Consider the following 25,470-nt stretch of genomic DNA (forward strand, 5'->3'; position numbering starts at 1 on the left):
ATTATCACATAATAGGAAAGAGAGTGTGGCAGATATGATACGCAAGTTGAGATGGAAATCATTAAAGCAAAGATGTTTTTCATCACGGCGAGATGTATTTGGAAAATTTCATTCACCAACTTTCTCTTCCGATTGCGAAAATATTTTGTTGAGCCCAACCTACATAGGTAGGAATGATCATCAAAATAAAATAAGAGAAATCAGAGCTGCCACTTTCCTAGATGTTGACCTCCATCTGTCCAATGGCCAGCTGCACACATCCGTCCACATCAAACCCACCAACAAGCAACAGTACCTCCATTATGACAGCTGCCACCCATTCCATATCAAACGGTCCCTTCCCTACAGCCTAGGCCTTCGTGGCAAACGAATCTGCTCCAGTCCTGAATCCCTCGACCATTACACCAACAACCTGAAAACAGCTTTCGCATCCCGCAACTACCCTCCCAACCTGGTACAGAAGCAGATAACCAGAGCCACTTCCTCATCCCCTCAAACCCAGAACCTCTCACAGAAGAACCCCAAAAGTGCCCCACTTGTAACAGAATACTTCCCAGGACTGGATCAGACCTTGAATGTGGCTCTCCAGCAGGGATACGACTTCCTAAAATCCTGCCCCGAAATGAGATCCATCCTTCATGAAATCCTCCCCACTCCACCAAGAGTGTCTTTCCGCCGTCCACCTAACCTTCGTAACCTCTTGGTTCATCCCTATGAAATCCCCAAACCACCTCCCCTACCCTCTGGCTCCTACCCTTGCAACCGCCCCCGGTGTAAAACCTGTCCTATGCACCCTCCCACCACCACCTACTCCAGTCCTGTAACCCGGAAGGTGTACACAATCAAAGGGAGAGCCACATGTGAAAGCACCCACGTGATTTACCAACTGACCTGCCTGCACTGTGATGCTTTCTATGTGGGAATGACCAGCAACAAACTGTCCATTCGCATGAATGGACACAGGCAGACAGTGTTTGTTGGTAATGAGGATCACCCTGTGGCTAAACATGCCTTGATGCACGGCCAGCACATCTTGGCACAGTGTTACACCGTCCGAGTTATCTGGATACTTCCCACCAACACCAACCTATCCGAACTCCGGAGATGGGAACTCGCCCTTCAGTATATCCTCTCTTCTCGATATCCGCCAGGCCTCAACCTCCGCTAATTTCAAGTTGCCGCCGCTCATACCTCACCTGTCTTTCAACAACTTCTTTGCCTCTGTACTTCCGCCTCGACTGACATCTCTGCCCTTAACTCTTTGCCTTTAAATATGTCTGCTTGTGTCTGTGTATGTGCGGATGGATATGTGTGTGTGTGTGTGTGCGAGTGTATACCTGTCCTTTTTTTCCCCTAAGGGAAGTCTTTCCGCTCCCAGGATTGGAATGACTCCTTACCCTCTCCCTTAAAACCCACACCCTTTCATTTTTCCCTCTCCTTCCTTCCTTCCTGACGAAGCAACTGCCAGTTGCGAAAGCTTGTAATTCTGTGTGTGTGTTTGTGTGTTTTGTTCATGTGCCTGTCTGCCGGCGCTTTCCCGCTTGGTAAGTCTTGGAATCTTTATTTTTAATATATTTTTCCCATGTGGAAGTTTCTTTCTGTTTTTTATATATATATATATATATATATATATATATATATATATATATATATATATATATATATATATATATATATATAGTCACCTTAATATTCTAGTTATATTACATGTTCCAGCAGAGGGCAAGTCAATTAGAATTCACTGAGTGAATATAAACACACATTTACTAAGAAACAACTTTTGTTCACAAGTATTCAAACCATGTGGCAGATTTCCCATTAATATAAAGACTATGGGCAGTTATTTATAATTTTGTCCTCTGCCTGAAGTTGTTACCCTTACTTCTCATATCATGATTATGTGTATCACTACACTTATTTACCTTTTTTTTTTTTTTTTTTTTTTTTTGGAATATACTAAGGTTGGTGTTCAGAGCCTGGTGTAGAAAATATGTTGTTACTTCCATTACACCATTAGTTGCAGCTGAGTGTAGTGTCTCAAAGTCTTTTTCATGAAATAAGAGGAGGTGTTATCAGCATAGGTTAACAGATGTGAGTTGAAGGGTTGTGTCATGCCACTGACATAAACCAAGCACACATATGCACCAAGAATTGATCACTGAGGTACCCTCTGGATTACTGTATCTCAAGAATACTGGAAGTCTATTACCTTACTATCTATTCTACATGAAAGTTTAGTTCAATATTTCTGATATGTCAAGTATGAGGTCAGTAATTGCATATGAGAGTCCTTGATGTTGTAAGCCTTCAATTTCTTAATGAGCAGCCCATGGCTGACTGAGTTGAAGGCTTTTGAAAAATCTAAGAATATACCTGCTGTGTTCATACCTTGGTCTAGAAGGGTGTACACTTTATGGAGAAATTCAACAACTGCAGTAGTTGTGCATTGATCTTCCCTAAAGACATGCTGTGTTTCTGTTAACAATTTGTTCTTTGTAAAATAAGCAGAGAACTGCAAAAGGATTACTATTTCAAAAATCTTGCTAAAGGAGGGGATCAATGATATTGGGCAGTAGTCTGAATTCTATTTTGTACTCCTCTTCTTATGCACTGGTTTAAAAATGCTTATTTTTGGGCTACTAATGTCTACTAATACAAGTTTATTCTCTAATACTACATTTTATGAGGTAGCTCAGTGGTTTAACTATTTATTTTATACATTTTCTAACTACTACACCCAACATACCATCCTTTTTAGTTGAGTATTTGTTTTTTAATCTGAGGATTACCTTGCTTATATACTTTTCTTTAACATCATCAAATTCAAAACACACTGTGGTTCAGTATCTCTTGGTATATTTCTAAGGTGTGTTGGATTTCCTGTTGTAGTGTTTCGAGAATTTCCATGGGAATTCTAAAGTCACTCGGCCTTCGACTGTCTCGAACACACAATATTTTAAATATAAGTAAGGGAGGGCCTATCAACTGCATGTCACCTGTCTTTGTGTGCAGGTCCAAAGTGTGTAATAAGAAGACTGTAGACATGGCACTCAAATGGCACTGACAAGAGTTTACCAGTCACGCCACGGAAGTTTAATGAAAGAACACAGAAGACTCCAGGAATTTCTGTGTTATTCCATACTGTTTTATAACTTTGACTATTTTAGAGGAAAAAAAGGAAGAACAGTTGAAATTTTGTTAAATGCATGCTCGTCTTGGACTTGGACAGGATAAGATGTGTATTCAGATTCAGGATGAGAATAGACTTGGTTTTTAAGCCAACTTTCTCTTATGTGTAAGTGAACTTTGTTTCTAACCTTTGGATATGTGAGGAGACATACTTGACAGTGTTTGTTTATGTGGAGAATTAGATGTGTAAACATTTTGAGGTTTGAATATATATTGTTAACTGAAGCAAAAGAAACTGTATGACTGCTTATTTTTTATAAGTAGAAAGAGTCTTGAGAAGTTCCTGTTCCTAGAAATATACTCCAGCAAAGATAAGAAAAGGAGTTTGCAGAAGCAAGCTAACCAGCAAGGAAAGTCAGATGACAATCTCAAGTAAGTTGTATCATTAAAAAAGTGGGAGTTTACACACATACTTCACCACTTTATGTCATCCAAAGCATTGGACTGTTGGTGACATTAAATGTTGATTAAAAAGGTTAAATAATGCTTCTGGTTATTTTATAATATTACAATCCTGTATAATGTTTAAGGATTTTCAGTCCCTAGTTATGCAGGTATTTTGATACTTATTGAGCAGTTTTCAGGTTGCCTTGCTTACATTTGTAGATTGTGAGATTTCATAACTGTGTATGTGTTTTCTAAGGTTTGAAAGTGCTGATTAAAGATGGTCTTAGCTGAATTATATTTTTGTTTGGAGGTGTGCAGTTTTGTTGATTTGTACAGTACATCTAGGTCATGAATATTTTGACTCAGTTTAACATGGCTAGCTGGAGGTCTGAGTTTGTTTTTTTCTTCCACTCTGACTGTGTATTGGTCCTGTCTGTATTTCATTAGTGGGACAACACAAACCAAAGTGTCTCAATAGTATATTCTAAAACTCATCCCATTTGTTATCTGATCCTTCCAAATGATAGATTCTATCCCACTTCTCCTCAGCTAGTTTAGTTTTCAGAGAGTTGATGTTATAATTGCTCATACCTGATGTTAGAATTGCTCATAACTTGGTTTTTTCCAAAAGTTTTTGGTATTATTTTAGGAGCTCTTTTTCTATATTCTATCTGTTGTGCAAGATGGTCTGAGGTCTGAGTAATGAAAGGCTATGTTACTATACTTAATAGTGTCTTCAGCAGTTTTATTACTTATTGCATAAACTATCCTGGTAGAACTAAAATCTGAGACCCTGGTATCCATGGTAACTATATTTCTATGATTGTATGAAGTTAATACATCAACATGTTAGCTTTCTTGTTGGAGTTTGCATCAATGTTAAGGTCTGCAAGTATAGTAAGGTCATTGGAACCAGTTTGCCGAATTATGGTACTGAAGCTGTTGAGGAACTGGATTACATCTACAAAAGATGGTCTGTGTAAATTCCTATTACTTTATGTTTTGCTACATTTGACTCCACTCTCTTGTAGTTGAACTGCAATACCACTTACTTCTAATATCCCTTCTTCACTATATTACTCAATAGATGTAACTTTCTTAGACTGAATATGTACTCTCACAAAGATTTCCACACCTCCATCCTTATGTTGTTTCCTACTAAACTCTTTACTAGTACATAAACATCTAGCTTATAATACTTAATTTCATTACCTGTTAGTCCATTATCAGTTAATACTAACACCTGTGGTGAATGCTCACTTACAAATGCTTGTAGTATACTGAGTTTCTTTCTAAGGTACTGTATATAAAGATGTGTCATGCTAAGTGATGCCTGTGTTTCCTCTCTGTTTATATAGCTGTGCATGTTGTACTGTTCTGTGAGAATGGAATCAAGATTATCTTCACTGTTGTACTTGTCTTCTCCATGTATGATTACATTAAATATGCAGGGTTCCCATACATTTAGTTCCCCTGTTTCACCACTGCTATAATGGTTTTTTCTCTAAAAAAAACTTCGGGATTAAAACCTAGTGCTATTGGTTCCTTCTTGTTGGTGAATAGGGCACACAGAACTTTTATTTCATGCAGTAACCTTAATTTTGCCTTCCTGTTCATGTGTGTTGCATGCTGAGTGTGTTCACCTTTGTGTATTTTGCTAACTTCTATTAATTTTCCATAGCTGAATTTTTCACATAATTTTTGTGACACTGAATTGTAAGTTTCTATTTCCCTACTAACACAAGACCACTCTGAAATATCATATTGAACTGGTATGTTTGTTACAATAACATTGGTGTGGTGTAATTGTGGCAATAACTTTCTGTAACTTCTCAGTGTCAACTTGCTTTCATTTCTTTATATATGATTGGTGGCACCTATAGCCACAAATACAATCATCTTTGTAAGTTCATTTGTTTTTACAGTTAACTTTTCTACCACAGAATTGGATGTAGCTTCAGGTTTGAGCTTATCAAACACCGTAAAATCTAAGTTCATATTTCAGCTGAACTTATATCCAGCCTTAGTCATTTTCAGTGTATTGTTTACAATAATGTGAGCATCAATGCTTCTTTCTATTAGTTCTTGGAGTTTTGGTACTTTCCCAACACAGCTACAACAATTTACAGCTGTTATACTGATGGTTCCTAGATCTACTTTCTTTCTGTGTTTGATGTACACCCTTTGAGACTGAAGTCCATTTTTGGTTTCCCCAAGATCTTGTAACTTAAAAAAAAAATCACCCAGTCCAGGCCTCACAGATCTTGCTACTCACGTACACTATGTTATCAAAAGTATTTGGACACCCCCAAAAACACACGTTTTTCAAATGAGGTCCACTATGCTGCCATTTACTGCCAGGTACTCCATATGAGCAACCTCAGTAGTCGTTATACATCAAGAGAGAGCAGAATGTGGAGCTCTGCAGAACTCACAGACTTCAAGCGTGGCCAGATGATTGGATGTCACTTCTGTCATATGTCTGTACAAAAGATTTCCACACTCCTTAACATGCCTAGGTTCACTGTTTCTGATGTGATAGTAAAGTGGAAACATGAAGAGACACATACAGTACAAAAGTGTACAGGCCGGCCTCTTCTTTTAACTGATAGAGACTGTCAACAGTTGAAGAGGGTCATAATGTGTAATAGGCAGACATCTATCCGGACCATCACACAGGAATTCCAAACTGCATAAGGATCCACTGTAAGTACTATGACAGACTTGGATTTCATGGTCGAGCAGATGCTCTTTAGCTACACATCATGCTGGTAAATGCCAGGTGACAGGAGCTTGATGTAAAGGAGTGTAAACATTGGATGATTGAATCGTGGAAAAACATTGTGCGGAGTGACAAATCATGTTCACAGTGTGGCAATCTGATGGCAGGCTGTGGGTATGGTGAACGTTATCTGCCAGTGTGTGTAGTGCCGGCAGTACAATTCGGAGGTGGTGATGTTATGGTGTGGTCATGTTTTTCATGGAGGAGTCTTGCAGCCCTCATTGTTTTGCATGGCACTATCACAGCATGGGTCTACATTGATGTTTTAAGCACCTTCTTGCTTCCAAATGTAGAAGAGCAATTTGGGGATGGCGATTGCATCTTTCAACATAATCGAGCACCTGTTAATAATGCATGACCTGTGGTGGAGTGGTAAAATGACAATAACATCCCTGCACAGAGTCCTGACCTGAATCCTATAGAACACCTTTGGGATGTTTTGGAACACTGACTTTGTGCCAGTCCTCACCGACCGACATTGATACCTCTCCTCTGCACAGCATTCCTTGAAGAATAGGCTGCCATTTCCCAAGAAACCTTCCAGCACCTGATTGAAAGTATGCCTGCAAGAGTGGAAGCTATCATCAAGGATAAGGGTGGGTCAACACCATATTGAATTCCAACATTAGCGATGGAGGATGCCATGAACTTGTAAGTCATTTTCAGCCAGGTGTCTGGATACTTTTGATCACATAGTGTAGTTGCCTCCTGAATGTAATGGACTACCGATAGATCTAGCTGAGCCAAAAAGCTCACCACCCTTTGGGCAAGTCAAAGGCTCTGCAGCCTACACAGTCACAGAACTTTATCAGCCTCTGATTTAGACCCTCCACTCAGCTCTGTATCAGAGGGCAGCAATTGGTCCTGTCAACCATGCTGCAAATGGTGAAGTTTTCATCTTGCAAACATGACTGTCAACCTTTATGAGATGAAGCAACCAACTTATTCTTTCTTCTTGGTAACAGGAAATATATTCATAACTGATTTAATTGAAAATGCGAAATTTTATACTCAGAAGGAAATTAAATTGTATATTAATAAGTACTATAGTGATAGTTTCACAAAATACTGAAAATTTTCATTCTAACATTTAAAAGGATGATACTATGTCACTTTTCAGAAAAACAACAAAGAAAGGTAAGAAAGATGATGGCAAACAAACAGACAATATGAAACAATTTATGTCATTGTTATCTACTGCTGCACAGAGCCATATTATTAGATATCTTCGGGGAAAGATAGTAATTGATCTTCTCCGTAGTGTCAAGTAAGTATCTTTCACAAATCATTGTGCATCAGTTCTTATATGTAGTATACTTTGAATAACATGATTATTGACATTCATCAGGTCATCCATTCTGAAAAATACAAAAATAGTTTTAAACAACATTACGTTCTGCAGAAAATTAATGTTGAATTTTTTCTGTATCTTTAGTATATTTTCGATCAAATTGATGCTACAAGGACATGTTTATATAGTAAATTTCATTTGTTGTTATTTTTTAATATTATAATGCTATGTAAGATGCAATTCAGATATTAAGACACGTGGTTCTCTGGTCATAATTAAACTTACAGCATGTTGACCACAACAAATGACTCACATAGAAACATGCTACCATCATCATAACCATAAGTGTTCTGCCCAAAGGCAGGCTTTGACCTGGAGGCTCTCTATTTGCTACTTTCTTTTGTCATTCTCTCCAGGTACGTGCAATTTCTGCTCCCTTTATGTCATATATCATCTTGTATCTCCTCCTTCCTCTCAACCTCCTTCCACAAATTATTTCCTTCAAAGCATCTGTTGGCAAGCATTCCTGTCTCAATGAATGTCCCATCCAGTTCTTCTCCACTCCTCTTGTAAACTGCTGCAGTCTTCTCCTCTTCCCAAACCTTTTCAACACTTTTTCATTACTCACTCTTTCCATTGGCATTATCTGCTCCATTTTCCTCCACATCCACTTCTCAGATGCTGCTAGTGTTTTTTCATCCACTCATCTTAGTGTCTATGTTTCTTCCCCCTAGAGTGTCACACTCCAGACAAAAAACTCACCAAGTCTTTTCCTCTGACCTTCATCTGGTTTGCAACATAATGATCTCCTCTTTCTATTGAATGCCTCCTTCACTATAGTAATGCAAGTTTTCACCCCTTGATGACATCTCAAGTCTTCGGTGATCATACTTCCAAGTTATTAAAACATTCTTATTTCACTTATAATAACTTGTCCAATTTGACTGTCTTCTTCCTTCCGTGTTTTTGCTGTATTGAATCATATCTGAGACTCCATGCAACCATCATTCAGTTCTTTTAACATGTTATTTACAATCTATTTACATTCTGTCACAACTACCATGTCAGTAGCATACCTTATGCATTCTACTTGCTTCCCAAAAATACAGAACAAAGACGAGAGGCAACAGCCTTGTCTAATGTCCATCTAATTGTGCTTCCTTCTGAAATTTCATTTCCATTCCCTCTTCTAACTTTCTGCTGTAAAGATAGATTCTCTGCATCGCCTTGCCTTCCATTATACACCTTTCCTCTACAAAATATCAACCATATTGTTCCATTTAACTTTACAGAAACCTTTCTCCAAGTCACCAAAAACAACATAAATTTCTCTACCTTTTGTGATGTAACTTTACCTATGATTCTTAAATGGACCAATAGGATCTCGTATCTTATCTTCTTCTAAATACAACTATTTCTTCCACTCCATCTATCCAGGTTTGATAAATCTGGTGGATTTCCATGAAAAAATGGATCATTTTTGTTCCACCTTCATGCTGAATAAGTTTGATTATTGCAAGAATCATATAACGAATTTTAACAATGAACAGCATCCAGTTCATGGTTGGTAACCATCTGAAATGGTCAGTGTGTTGACTGTGCTTGAAAATGGAGGAAACTGAGTTTTGTGTTGGTGTTGTTAAACATTTTCATTTGAAGGGTTGGATTGCTATACCAACCAAAATAGAATAGTATGAGGTTCACACTGACTCTGCACTATCATTGAAGATCATTTACTTCTGAATTAAGGATCTGGAACACTGTCAGACAAGTGCCAAAGATGAAGTGAACCACAGCCATCTAATTGAGATCACTACGAAGCATGCCATTGACAAATTCCACGCTCTGTTAATACAAGACCAACAAATAAAAATTCTTGAGTTTTCTGAAGCTTTAGACATCAGATGTGAGTGAGTGTATAATATCCTGCATGCAGAATTGGCTATGAAGAAGTTACGGGCAAGGCAGGTGATAAGATTCTTCACAGTCAACCAAAAGTGCATCTGGCACAACATTTCAGCACAATGTCTGGTGATGCTTAATCACAGTCTGTAAGACTTTTGCATCAGTTTGTGACTGTTGACGAAACTGAATTCATTATTACACACCAGAGTCAAAAACACAGCAAAAACAATGGATAAAGACTGGTGAAAGTGTTCTGAAGAAGGCAAAGAAAATTGATGGCCACTGTTTTTTTGGAATTTCCAAGCAATAATCTTCATAGGTTAATTGGAAAAATGAAAAACCATAACTGGACCATTTTATGCTTCATTGTTGGGCTGGCACACAAAAGAGTGTTCTTTCACAAAGGATGATGCACCATCCCATACATTACTGATAACAATGGGCTCATCCAACCTGTTCACCATCCTTAGCCCCAAGTGACCTAACTTGAAACTCTGACTTGCTGGGAAGAAATTTTCATCAAATAAGGAAGTGATAGTTGCCATCAATGAGTATTTTGCAGAGTTTGATGGAACTGCTTTTCTGAAAGGGATGAAATAAACAGAGGATCACTGAACCAAGTGTATATCCCTCAAAGGAGACTATCTCAGGAATAAGATAAATTGTTTACAAAACAAACATTTTTAACAGAATTATCAAATCACACCCTTACATTTTTATTCAGACCCCTCAGCTATAATTTAACTTCATAGAAAATTAGGCTGATTTCTCTTTCCTCAATTGGTATCATTACTGTTGCATGAAAGTCATCATGGCACAAAACAGACCTCAATTTACCTTGGTAGCACCTATCTTGTTCACTGTAAAGCTGAAAATATAATTGAGTGTGGGATGGTGCTTGTGCATTAAGGTACAAGACAATATTTTTCACGATATTAACACATACATACTGTATTCCATATGAACTTGAGTTACAAATTACAGTGTCCATCTTTCATGAAACAAACAATCATTAGTACAGTTATCCAGACCAGCACGCACAATCACGGTGGTGAAGTTTTCAGTTTTATGGCCCAAACAAAAAGTTTATCATGTGGAAGCTGTTCTCAAATACGGGATGAGTTGGTTGACATTCACAAGCAGCTGAAAATCGCCCTGACCACTGTCAAACAATTGGCAGCTGCTAGGAATCAGTGCATTATAAGAGCTCTCGGGAATCATATACCTGTGATATCTGTACCAGAGGTACTTCAAGTTCTATCATCTCTTGTGGATCCTGTCTCCTCTGCAGGAAGTACAGGATCCATCATTAATTATCCACTTGACTATGAATGGTGTGTCAGTAGTAGGTCTAGATGTTCTGTACAGGGTGGACAGGGTCTAGGGTGGACACAGGGTGTTATACTGATACCCCTAACCAACAAGTCTGAGGTGCTGTCTTCCACTGAAACTGAAATTGAGCCAGTGGGATTGACTTCATCTATTTTGGGAAACCTATTTTGTCTGGTGGCAGGGGGAGGCAAATAAAAAAGGGTAGAGATCTATTAAACATTGGCAGCTCAAACGTATGGCAAACGATGATACCCATTAGGGAAATGGCAGCAAGTGACAGTAAATGACATCAGGTGCATTAGTATTTATACATGGGGGCTTCATTAAACACGTTGAAGGGGCTATTCCAACAACCATTGAGGGAACAAAGTACAATCAACTGAAGGTTGTGGCACAAATTGGTACAAATTATGTCTGTCGTATGGGCTCCAAGGTCATTCTTGGGTTATTCCAGCAATGGCAGAGAAGGTTGAGAAGATCAGCCTTGAATCTGGATTTTCAACAAAGTTCACATTGTCCCCACGACTGATTGTAGCCCTTTCATCCTGAGTCAATTGGAAGGACTGAACAAGAGACTTTGAAAGTTCAGTGACAAGCTACTGTGACTTCGTGACTTGCACAATAGGGTTGAGAACTGTAGGGTCAGGTGTACTTTACACAACAGAGGCTGCTATTCAGGTAGCTGACTGTGTGTGGGATGCAAACAAGGGATTCTTTTAGATTAGGTGACGTTCCATTCAGGCCAGTCAATGATAGTTGTAGGAAACCCAGAAGTATTAGTGTAAGATTGAAAGAAATGCCTCCCTCGGGTGAGCTATTAAAATCCTAATGCCAAAGTATTAACTTGTAAGAGTTGGGTTGGGTTCTTTGTGGGACGAGACCAGACAGCGAGGTCATCAGTCTCATCGGATTAGGGAAGGACAGAGACGGAAGTTGGCCGTGCCCTTTCAAAGGAACCATCCCGACATTTGCCTGGAGCAATTAAGGGAAATCGCGGAAAACCTAAATCAGGATGGCTGGACGCGGCATTGAACCATCGTCCTCCTGAATGCGAGTCCAGTGTCCAAAGCATTAACAACAAACTGCCAGAGTTTGAAGTGCCCATGAAAAGCAGGGAAACTCACATTATACTAGGTGTATAAAACTGGTGAAAATATGAAATAGATAGCACTAAGATTTTTAGGAAAATTTAAGTGTATATCATAAGGATAGGCAAATGGGAAATGGAGGTAGTGTATTTGTTGCATTAGACAAGAACCTCAGATACACCGAGGCAGAATTGAAGATGCATGTGAGATTGTCTGGGCAACATTCAGTATCAGATGTGGGTATAAAATGATAATTGGATCCTTCCATCACCTACCATACTCCTCTCCTGGTGTAACCAAAAACTTTAGAGGAAACCTCATTTGACTTGTGGATAAGTTCCCCAATCATACTGTAATCATTGGTGAATACTTTAATCATTTAACAATTAACAGGGAAATTTGCAGTTTTGTTAGTAGTGGGTGTGACAAGATATCCTGTGAAACTTAACTAAATGCTTTCTCTGAAAATTACCTAGAACAGATAGTTAGGAACCCCACTCATGATGGAAATACTTTGTATCTAATGGCAACCTCTTTGTGGATGTCCGTGTTAAAACTGGTATCACTGACCACGATGCAGAGATGCATGGCATCTCACATTCTGCCGATTTAGTTGGGACATTACAGTAGTGATCAGATGTGCAGTATGAGTCACATGCAGGATAGTTGGCATCAGATGGTGGTATGTATGTATTTTCTGGCCGTTCTGGTAGAGATCACTAGCTGATGGACTCTGTTCATGCTGCAATCAAAGTACTGTCATTTTTATTGCAGTTCTGTTTGTCTAATTTTCTAATTGCTTATTAATTACTTCTAAAATTCTGGTTAGTTATGAGAGTGAATAAAGGTATGAATGTGAAATAATGTTTTATGTAAAGTTTTATACTACACATTGAAGTAAATCATCATGTGAAGCATGTTCAAGAATGACGTGTGTTAGTCATTCATACTTGGGAATTAGTTATAAACCATTTTGTCAGTTTATGGAACTGAAGAAATGAGATTATAATTTCAGTAAGTAGTTGTCTTAAGAGGGAATTAATTTTATATTTGTCAGTTTTCAAAATTTATTTATGGTAATTTATCCTGTCTGATTCAGTGACCAATTTTGAATGGTTCCATATATATGCATGGAATTGATCAGGTTTGATGCTACTTTTAGATTGCATGTGAAGTTCTTCCACCAGTTAGAAATTATCATATTCATGCATTTTTTGGGAAACTAGAAATTTTTTTGAGGAGAGAGATGAGTAGAGTCAGGCTTTCAATTGTAGTGCCTCAAGAATTTCGTTGTAAATTCTAGAAACACTTAACCTTCAACCATTTTAAACACCCGATATTTTAGTTACGAGTGCAAGAGATTGGGAATATTTTTACCAATCCACCTGTTTCTATGTGCAGGTTGGAAGTTTGTTATTAAAAGACTGTAAGATGGGTGAGTCACTGGCTATGACAAATGTTTGCTGCCAGCACCACAGAACACATGAGGAGAACTCAATGAATAATTATGTCATGGTTTTTGATGTGTTAGTATCTGTTGTTATTAAAAGACTGTAAGAGGGGTGAGTCACTGACGACGACAAGTGTTTGCTGTCAGCACCACAGAAGACATGAGGATAACTCACGAATAATTATGTCATGTTTTTTGATGTGTTAGTGTCTGTGGTGATTGTGAGAAAGGCTATTGAGCAGTTGAATATGGAGTGCTATGCACTATCATGTTTTGGACTCACTTGTGAATAGAGACTTTTTAATTACCTTATGTCTTGGCTGTGAACGAAATAAGACACATGTATGCTATTTGAATATGTGTAAATCAGTCTAATGTGCAAGCAGTAAGTTTGCTTCCAGAAGTTATTATCTGTGAAAGTTTAAAACATAAAGTGATTGAACTGAACAGTATTATACGAGTATCAAAATTATTTCAAGGATAGAGAAGTATTTTACTAAATTCCCGTAACCAGCTATAGTCGTCAGAGTAGAAGCTTGTGGGAGATCAATCCAGCTGATTATTCAGAGAAGAAGATCAGCTACACACAATGTGCAAGTTAACTGAATTGAGAGAAATGTGTGTGCCTTGCAACGCAATCCACACTGTCTCTTGTTGTCTGACAAACATTAGACGATATCACAGTGATCAGGCCTATTGATAAGTGCTCTGATAAAAACCATTAATACTGCAATATTTTGATACCAAAATGTTTGAGAAGTGCTGTAAAGTGTGGAAGAGACTTTCATTTAATGCAAAGTGTGAAATTTAGAACTTTTGGTGATGTTACAAATAACTAAATTTCGCAAGCCATGTTGCTGACATATCAATAAGAACATCTTGTTGTGTGAGACTGATTATAGCAATATTTGAGAGATCAGATCTAAAAGAAACAATCTGTTTATAAGCTTTCTGTGAAAGACAGTTGATAATTATGGTGAACTTGCTGTGGTTATGAATGATGTGTGCATGTGGACATTTCAGACATTGTACAGCTTAGAGTTAGGTGACTGGTGTTTGAAAGCTTACAGCAATAGAGCAAAATGTTATGCACATAAATACTTTTCTTTAACTATACCTTCCACTTACAAAACAATTATTAGTGTGGCTTGTGGTTATAAGGTGTACAGCTATTTTTTTTCTATACCTTTTTCTGGCTGGGAACTGCATTTCAGTAACTTCAAGGAGGCATGTATATGGAAAAGATTCACCACAGGGGGAGTGGAGACAATTAAAACAAGCAGAAAAATATATATGTTCAGTATACTAGATAAAAAATTGGTAGTGTCATATCTCAATGACGAACTTGAAACTTTCAGCACAGCGCAGGAGCATGGTGAGGAGCTGTGGCTCAAGCTTAAAAGAATAATTGACCATTCACTGGACAGATATGTTCCTGTTATAATAGTCTGTAATGGGAAGGAACCTCCATGGTATACAGTCACTGTAAAGAAACTTCTAAAGGAACGGAAATTACTGCATAATGGGTGCAAAACAAAGTGTAGGGCTATAGATAGAGATATGATTAATGACACACATTTGGCTGTCAAGAGAGAAATGTGTGATGCCTTTATTGACTATCATAGCAGAATACTATCAAGTGGTCTTCCATAGAAACCAAAGAAATTCTGTTCAGATGTAAAGGCTATCAGTGGTACCAAAGTTAGTGACCAGCCTGACTGAATGAAACAGAAAGTGAAGTTGAGGGCAGCAAAGCAAAAGCTGAAATGCTTAATCCCTTTTTCAAATGTTCCTTTACAAAGAAAAAGTCAGGAGAATTGCCCCAATTTAATCCTAGTACCACTGAAAATATGAATGAAATAAGTATTAGCGTCACTGGTGTTGAGAAACAGCTGAAATCATTAAAACTGAACAAAGCTCCAGGAACCGATAGCCTCCCTATCAGATTCTGTACTGAGTTTGTGGCTAGGTTAGCCCCATTTATTTCGTTTTCCATAGGTCGAACTGTGTTGGATACACAAGGATGTGGAATAAGTCAGTTTTTTACAAATACAATCTGATAATCTTATAGCATATACAGACATTTAAGTACATAATTATATAAAAATTTATACAGTAAATTCTTTGGGCACCAATACAGAAAAAGAAAATACATATTTTCTTAGAATCGTTGTAACACTACAGAAAACAAATACAGAGCTCAGGTTAAATAATATTCTTAGTGGCATTATGTCAACTTGTATTATATAATATTAAAATATTACAATTTATTTAGTTAAAAATTCATCTAGACTGTAAAAAGCTTTTTCTAGAAGAAATATTTTTAGTGCTTTCTTAAACTTACTCTTGTTATGAATTTCTTTCTTTATTTACGAAAGAAGAGTGCTGAAGAGTTTTCCTCCAGTGTAGTAGACACCCTTTTGTGCCAAGCTCAAATTTCTGAGCTTGCTGTGTCTGCCAGTCTTCCTCCGTGTGTTATGCTCATATAATTACTGTTTGGTTGAAATATCTCTATATTTTTACAAACAAATCACATGAGAGAAAGAATATATTGGCATGTAGTTGTGTATATTTTAAGTTTACAAAAACTATTTCTACACGAATCTCTTGGGCACAATCAACACATAATTCTTAAAGCTCGCTTCTGTGCAATGTACACTTTCCTTGCTAATGGCTGGTTGCCCCAAAAAATAATTCCGTACTCAATGAGAGAATGAAAATAGCCATAGTATGCCACTTTTGCAGTGTTAGGCTCAACACATGTAGTGACAACCCATAAAGCTTAGGTAGCAGAGCTAAGCCTCTTACAGAGATCAATAATATGTGAAGACCAATTCATTTTCTTGTCAATGTGCACTCCAAGAAATTTTGTTGTTTCCATTCTTACTATTGGTTGATTACCACATGTCACACTTATCTCTCTCTCTTTTTCTGTTTTTGTACGGAGTTGAATAAAGCTGGTCTTACTGGTATTTAATGAGCGACCATTCACCTTCAACCAATTAACTGCATCTGAGAGTATGTGCTTAATGAGTTTCTCAAGATTGTTGTCTGTTCTACTGCTCATAAAAATTGTGGTATCATCAGCAAATAATGTAAATTTACACGGCAGGCTTGTACATGATGGTAGATCATTTATAAAAATCAGGAATAATAGTGGCCCACGAACTAAGCCCTGTGGGCACTCCACATGTAATGGAACTCCATTCAGAATCTGAGGAAGTGTCACATACTCCACCCAAGCCATTCAAGACAACTTTTTGTTTTCTGTCTTAGAGGTAGCCAGTTGTCTGCAACACCACTTATTCCCACTAATTTTGCTTTTTGCATGAGAATCTGGTGATGAGAACAGTCAAACACTTTGGATAAATCACAGAAGACACCAAGTGCTAGCATTTTTTCATTTTCTAGGACTTCATTTGAAAGTGTGTCGACTGCATCTTCTGTTGAACAGCCCTTTTGAAAGCTAAATTGGCTCTTGCTGAGAACTCCATTTTTCATGAGATGATCACTAATTCTTACATGTAGTAGCTTTTCTAGAATTTTGGAGAAAACTGTCAGCAAAGAGATAGGTTGATAGTTAGTTAGTTCAGCTTTATCGCCCTTTTTGTACAGGAGCTTCACAATGGCATACTTAAGTCTATTGGGAGCAACACCTTTCTGAAGGGAAGCATTGAAAATATGACAGAGATTGTCCCTTATCCACACACAAGAATATTTCAATAAATTACTAGATATACTATCAACCCCTGCAGAGTTTGTACTTTTTAGAGACATGATGATTTTTTGAATTTCTTCTACAGTGACAGGATTAAGGTGTATTTATGAAATTGTGTTTGAATATACTATTTGACAAGAAGTTACAGATTCATCAACATTGGGCTTGCAAACAATCTGTTGAATTACTGATAGGAAGCGTTTATTAAAAATTTCGACCACCGTTTTGGGGTTACCTACTAGGGTACCTTCATATCTGATTTTATTTACATCTTCTTTGCTTGTTGTATCTCTTCCTGTTTCATTTTTTTTTACAATGCTCCAAATTGTTTTTATTTTATTATTAGAATTATCTATTTTCTTCTCATAATAAAGGGCTTTTGATTTCCATATTAGTTTCTCCAAAATTTTACAGTATAATCTATAGTGTTCCCACTTTTCTACATCTTTACAGAATCTTATTGCAGCATAAGTTTCCGTTTTGGTTTTACATGACTGTTTTGTACCTTTTGTAATCCTAGGCTTACTTACAGAATTAGAAGCACTGTTTCTTACCCATTTATTGTGAAATATTTCTTCAAAAAGAACACAGAATTCATTTATAAAACAGTTAAATTTAGTATCAACATCATCATGGCTATATACTAAAGACCGATCCATTTGCTGCAATCTGTGGTTGAAAGTTCCTTTTCCCTCTTCATTCATTACTCTTATGAATTTCCATTGAGGAAATTCTTTCTGGAACAGATTAACGACATAAAGAGTGAGAATTTGTCCATCATGATCTGAAAGCCCACTTATTACCTGCCTGACAATATAATTCTAATGTCTAATTCTTGTTGGGAAGTTTATTACTGATGTCAGATTATGTAAGGTCATCACAATCTCAAAGTGTATCTTATTCTTATTTTCTGTCATAAAGTTTATATTGAAATCACCTAAAACTACAATATCCTTCACTTTTGAAAGTAACCCTGACAGAAAGAGTTCCATCGAATGCAGAAAAGTTTTTATATCACCTGAAGGAGACCTGTAGAAGCCAACACTATTATTCAGTGGAATTTAGTTATTATTTCTGTGGCACATGCCTCAAATTGTTGTTCCACACAATATTTCTTGATATCTATAGCTTTGTATGCTACACTGCCCTTAAAATAAATTGCTACTCCACCTTTATCTTTACTTTCCCTTCAGTAGTATATTACTAAACTATAACTTACTATAGATGGCAAGGCACATTTATCAGTAACATGGTGCTCAGTTAAGCACAAAATCTGAGCATTATTTATACTGTCCTTTTCACTTATGTTAATAAGGAGTTGATCTGTTTTGTTTAAGAAGTCCCTGATATTTTGATGAAAGAAAGAGATGCCTTCCTCCTGCTTTTTCATTCTATTAGTGCTGTTACCTGACTGAGAATCCATTGGAGTCTGTCTTGAGACAGGAGAGAGGAGATACTTGACACTACCTACTGTTCCTTCTTTTTCTTCAGATTATTTTTACAGAAAACCATGCCCAGTTCTGGAAAAAGTCACAGGTCATACCGGTCTACAAGAAGGGTAGTAAAAGTGACCCACAAAACTACTGTCCATTATCCATGACATCAATTTGTTGTAGAATCTTATACCATATTCTGAGCTCAAACATAACAAGGCATCTTGAACAAAATCATCTCATCAATGCCAACCATCATGGATTTCGAAAACATTGATCATGTGAAACCCAACTTGCACTTTTCTCACATAACACAGTGAAAGCTTTAGATCAAAGTAGCCAGGCAGATGCAGTGTTTGTTGATTTCCGAAAAGCATTCGACTCAGTACCATACCTACATACACTTATTGTCAAAAGTATGATCATATGAGGTAAGAAGGGAAATTTGTGACTGGACTGAGGACTTTTTGGTAGAGAGTTCACAAGATGTTATTTTGGCTGGAGAGTCATCATCAGATGCAGAAGTAACTTCAGGAGTGCCCCATAAAAGTGTGTTGGGCCCTTGTCATTCATTTTGTATATTAATGAGCTTGTACATTATATTAATAGTAAAATCAGGCTTTTTGTAGATGCTGCAGTTATTTAGAATCAAGAAGTATCTGAAAAAAAGCTACGTAAATATTCAATCAGATCTTGATAAAATTTCAAAGAGGTGCAGAGATTGGCAAGTTAGTTTAAATAAATAATATCAATGAGTCACTGTTGGAATCAGCCAACTTGTAGAAACACCTCAGTGTATCACTTTGTAGGGATATGGAATGATCACATAGGTTCAGTCATGGGTAAATGAGATGGTAAACTTTGGCTTATTGGTAGAATAATCAGTCTACAAAGACGACAGCTTATAAATCACTCATATCGGTTCTAGAATATTGCTCAGGTGTGTTGGATGCATATCAGATAGGCCTAATGGGAGATATTGAATGTATCCAGAGGTCAGCATGAATGGTCAGAGGTTTGTTTAAGCCATGGGAGAGTGTCACAGAGTTACTGGAGAAACTCAACTGGAAGACTCTTGAAGATAGATCTGAACTATCCTGAGAAAGTTTATTAACATAATTTCAAGAACCAGGCTTTAAATGATTACTCTACGTATTGTTCACATAGGGATCATGAAGATAAGATCAGAATAATTATTGCATGTATAGAGATGTCATTCTCCACATGCTCCATATGAGAAGGGAACAGGAAGAAACCTTAATAAGTGCTACAATGGGATGTACCCTCTGCCATGCACCTCATGATGGTTTACAGAGTATAGATGTAAATGTAAATGTAGGTATCATAGATCTTTCTCAACTCGTCAGATATAATTACAGTTTGGTGGTTTATTTATGTCCTTCCCTAATTAACATCCTCAGGTTCAACACCCACTCACTTGAATAACAATAACCTTCTGCAGTACTTGTTAAGCATGACACAGATCAGCCACAATGTTCATTAACTGGAGGTACTGCAATTACATGAGGAGCAGAAATGGAGAGGAGCAGGACAGGGGAAAGAAGGGTGCACATGTTGGTACAGGGCAATACACAGTGATACTAAGGGGACATGAATTGGGAGGATGCATTACGACAGAGGAGTTAGAAACTGTTGAGGGAGGGTGTTGTGGCACTAGGTTACAGTAGCCCAGGATAACTTGGGGAGCAAAGAATCCATTGTAAGAATAATACTGTGAGCTCCCCTTTTTGGCCCTCTCTTCCTTTTCTTCTCTCTCTTCTCCTCTTCCTTCTTCTTTCATCACACTACAGCTATATCTAGGGGTTTTCAACACAAAAAAAGTGAGGGAGAAAGGGGGCATATGTGTGTGGTTGATTCTCATGATGTAGTGCTATGTGTGAGTCTCACCCTTATCTCCCTTTTGAGAAGATTGATGACTGAAGCAGAAACATTCCTCCAAAAGAAAAAAGTAAGTGCTCTCTTTTTGAAGAAAAGGTAAATAGTAGTGTAGACTACAATGTCTATCATTCTACAAAACCTGAAGGAACACAGCACGGTTTGTTAAGTTTCAACAACAGATGAAATTTATTGATCCCAAGGAGCTAAAACAAAACTCATCCATTCCAAATGTCATTCACAATTAGAGTAGTTAGTTGTTTGGTATGTGTGTAGTGGTCACTAACGATTGAAATGATAATTCCGGTAATTTCTATCACAATCTGTTTATGGATTGTTAGGCAACGTATCAACTAGCTGACTATTCCGTGATTAATATCTGTTGTATTCAAACAGTAAATCAACTCCCACTTGCTTTAAGTGTCAAGAACACTTACTATCCCTTCTGGCAATTCTTTGATAATTATTATTAATGTCAATAAATCACCATCAGTATCACTTAGTCCTTCACGTGACTATAACGCCTGATAGCCGACTGCATATCTCAAACTTCAGGCCAATATTTCAAAGTCTGTGCATTATTTGTTTGTAACAAAGTCTAGCCAGGGTTCCCTAGAATATTTTCTAAACCAACTCTGGGTTGTAAATTATCAGTTCTATGCCCATCCATAAAAATTACAGAGGACCCACACTCGATTATGACTTGTCTGCACACTTGAGCAAGCCAGAAGGTATCATCCTTCTCCAAGAGAAAAAATGTCATGCATAACACAGCATTGTGATGTGCTATGTCAAAACACATTTATATCGATCTCATAAAGACTCGTTACCTATTGATACTGAAACATATTGCACTTAATTAAATTCCTTACTCCATAAATAACTAATAAAATTTAGCAATGATTTACTTGTATACTGTGTCAATCACTCAGAAGAGATTTCACAACAACAAAATCTCAACTTGAGATGACCTCATGGGTTACTACCTGTTTTTACTCTCCTACTCTCACGTGACACAAGGTATATACAACTGTAATGGACATCCCCACAAGATTATTTCTTAAAGATTTCAAGGGCTACCCAGATGATTACCCGTGTAATGCTACAACTCTCATCTGCGCAGTTCAGAGAAACTGGTGATAGAGGGGAGGATCCAAATGGCCTGAGGTGTGAAGCAGGCTCTGAAATCAAGAAAGGGATAAACCGGGTAGCCCAACTGAATATTATAACACAATGTAGTAGTATACAACCTTAAACTAAATGTCTCACGTATCTCTATATTTTATGTATAGTTATTCACACAAAATATATGGCAGAATGTAATGTTAATGACACCTAAAAAGCTTTGAGTACCTAATCAAGTAATAGAGTAATAGTTCAAAGTAATTTCTCAAAATGAATTGTAAAGAAACAGCATATTTTCATATCTTGATAAAACCTGCGTGTTTCATAACCAATACCAACTAATGTATCTAGAACTTAAGAAAATGTTAGTTACAAAATCAAAATTATAACTAAGGAGAAAACCAATATTAAATGTTTTGGTTTATTGAATCTGACAAAAAAGGGCTATTTTCTACAGAAAATCACAAAATCCAAGATAATCATTATTATGTGTTAATTTGATCATTTGTTCCATTTAAAACCACAGTAATAGAAACTTATGTAATTGACCTATTAATTACAACCTTACAAAATTTATTGTAAATAGATATCATATTACCATATTTCATCAATATCTGTGTATTTTTTTTAAAAAAAGAACACACACACTTTAATGAGGATATCAAGGAATATGTGTGGAATTAATGAAAATATTATCCACAAACCCATATGGTAACTTAAAAGAAAACCAATATTTTTAAATTTTGCATTATTGGCTTAGATATAAAAGACTATTTTGCACAGTAAATTATGAAATTCACAATTATGACCACTATGTATTGTTTTGACAATTTATTTCATGCAAAACTACTGCAACAAGAACTTTTAGAATTAACCTTTTTAATTGAAAGTCATGTATTTGGTAATTCCAATAATAACTGTTTTGTTTAATTGATTTTTTGAAAGATGTATATACACAAGCTGCAGAGTCACAAGTAGAGAGGTTTTAGTTACTGCTGTGAGCTTTGTTGTTGATTATGATAAAGTGGAGGAAATTCATAATAAATACCACAAAGACATAATGTGATGTTAACATTTTAGAAAACCCAGAAACCATAAATTATGATTACTCAGGCTGCAAAGACAGATTTACACCCTGGGTCCTTTGCAGCAGTCTACTAAACATAAGACAAGTATTCCATTCTATTAAAATTACTCGCAGTGACAAATACTTGTTTGAGAGTTCTTCACTGGTCATATTGAAGAGTTTAACATTCTTGCTTGATTAGTAGAGGGTACAGCATGAGACCCATAATTGTTCTAGGAAAAGGAAAAATGATCACTCGACAATACTATAGTTCCATATATGAGAACTCTAACAAAGAACGGAAGAAAACATTGCCTTATTTAGTAAAGAAGGAAGTGCTGTTTCATGACATGTCAGCACAGTAATCTGACATGCCAACACAGATCTGCATCAATTGCTGTTGTGTCCCCATTCTTCCATACATAAAGACACTCCCTGTATGTAGAAATACTGCTCAAATGATGAGGTCACTGTCAAGAGAGAAACATATTTTAAAGAGCACATCAATTCCATATTTTGGAGAGGAAAAAATACAGCCAGCCTGCTGAGAAAACATTTCTTTCAAAAAGCTGAATTTGTTGAAAAATAAACATATTTGGCTTTATAAAAATTGCATCTTCATTCTTAACATGTGTACCAATTGAACTACTCTTGTCGACCAGAAAATTGTTAAAATGGAGGAAAAGATTTTGTTCTCCAAATGGAGTTTGATTATGTGAAATTTAAACTGTGCCGTCTAATGGGACAAGCTTAAAGATTCTGGAAAAAGTTGAGAATGTATGAATATGGGAGACAAGTTTCATAACACATCTGAATTTCAGCAAACATAAAGATTTGTTTTGGTACCAACAAGAAAGAAGTGCATCACAAAGAGTAGGGGTATGCAGCATGTAGTAGAAGAATGCTAGAAACCCCAAATATAAGTTAAAAGACAAAAAAGGAAGGTTACCAAAGAGTGGGGGAATGCAGCATGCAATAGAAAAATGCTAGAAACCCTAAAGATAACCTATAGAACAGAAAAAGAGTGTTACCGAATTGGGGAACATGAATGGAAATGAGTCTGACAGTAAATATAATCTAGATATTCTATTATCATTTACAATTTCATATCAGTCTTGTTAATCAGTTCATAATGTATCAGTTCATAATATCTACGATATTTCCGAACCGGGGCAATATTAGATATTGACGCTTCCCCTCCCTCGAACGTTTGAGGTTGTTGTTGTTGTTGTTGTTGTTGTGGTCTTCAGTCCTGAGACTGGTTTGATGCAGCTCTCCATGTTACTCTCTCCTGTGCAAGCTTCTTCATCTCCCAGTACCTACTGCAACCTACATCCTTCTGAATATGCTTAGTGTATTCATCTCTTGGTCTCCCTCTAAGATTTTTACCTTCCATGCTGCCCTCCAATATTAAATTGGTGATCCCTTGATGCCTCAGAACATGTCCTACCAATCGATCCCTTCTTCTTGTCAAGTTTTGCCACAAACTTCTCTTCTCCCTAATCCTGTTCAATACTTCCTCATTAGTTATGTGATCTACCCATCTTATCTTCAGCATTCTTCTGTAGCACCACATTTTGAAAGCTTCTATTCTCTTCTTGTCCAAACTATTTATCATCCATGTTTCACTTCCATACATGGCTACAGTCCAAACAAATACTTTCAGAAACAACTTCCTGATACATAAATCTATATTCGATGTTAACAAATTTCTCTTCTTCAGAAACGCTTTCCTTGCCATTGCCAGTCTACATTTTATATCCTTTCTACTTCTACCATCATCAGTTATTTTGCTCCCCAAATAGCAAAACTCCTTTACTACTTTAAGTGTCTCATTTCCTAATCTAATTCCCTCAGCATCACCCGACTTAATTCGACTACATTCCATTATCGTCGTTTTGCTTTTGTTGATGTTCATCTTATATCCTCCTTTCAAGACACTGTCCATTCCATTCAACTGCTCTTCCAAGTCCCTTGCTGTCTGACAGAATGACAATGTCATCGGCGAACCTCAAAGTTCATATTTCTTCTACATGGATTTCAATACCTACTCCGAAATTTTCTTTTGTTTCCTTTACTGCTTGCTCAATATACAGATTGAATAACATCGGGGAGAGGCTACAACCCTGTCTTACTCCCTTCCCAACCACTGCTTCCCTTTCATGTCCCTCGACTTTTATAACTGCCATCTGGTTTCTGTACAAATTGTAAATAGCCTTTCGCTCCCTGTATTTTACCCCTGCCACCTTTAGAATTTGAAAGAGAGTATTCGAGTCAACATTGTCAAAAGCTTTCTCTAAGTCTACAAAAGCTAGAAACGTAGGTTTGCCTTTCCTTAATCTTTCTTCTAAGATAAGTGGTAAGGTCAGTATTGCCTCATATGTTCCAGTATTTCTACGGAATCCAAACTGATCTTCCCCGAGGTCAGCTTCTACTAGTTTTTCCATTCGTCTGTAAAGAATTCGTGTTAGTATTTTGCAGCTATGGCTTATTAAACTGATTGTTCGGTAATTTTTACATCTGTCAACACCTGCTTTCTTTGGGATTGGAATGATTATATTCTTCTTGAAGTCTGAGGGTATTTCGCCTGTTTCACACATCTTGCTCACCAGATGGTAGAGTTTTGTCAGGACTGGCTCTCCCAAGGCCGTCAGTAGTTTCAATGGAATATTGTCTACTCCAGGGGCCTCGTTTCCACTCAGGTTTTTCAGTGCTCTGTCAAACTCTTCACACAGTATCGTATCTCCCATTTCATCTTCATCTACATCCTCTTCCATTTCCATAATATTGCCCTCAAGTACATCGCCC

General features: G+C 37.1%; 1 protein-coding gene across 1 annotated transcript in view; it reads left to right on the top strand.

Moving 5' to 3' along the window:
* Positions 1 to 25,470, top strand: part of LOC126278700 (uncharacterized) — a 128,627-nt gene that overhangs the window by 38,635 nt on the left and 64,522 nt on the right. Inside the window, exon 4 of the mRNA XM_049979003.1 lies at positions 7,479 to 7,625. Coding sequence (XP_049834960.1) covers positions 7,479 to 7,625 — 147 coding nt within the window. The remainder of the gene's footprint in view (positions 1 to 7,478; positions 7,626 to 25,470) is intronic.

This window comes from Schistocerca gregaria, chromosome 1, assembly GCF_023897955.1.
Source record: "Schistocerca gregaria isolate iqSchGreg1 chromosome 1, iqSchGreg1.2, whole genome shotgun sequence".
Taxonomy (NCBI): Eukaryota; Metazoa; Arthropoda; class Insecta; order Orthoptera; family Acrididae; genus Schistocerca; species Schistocerca gregaria.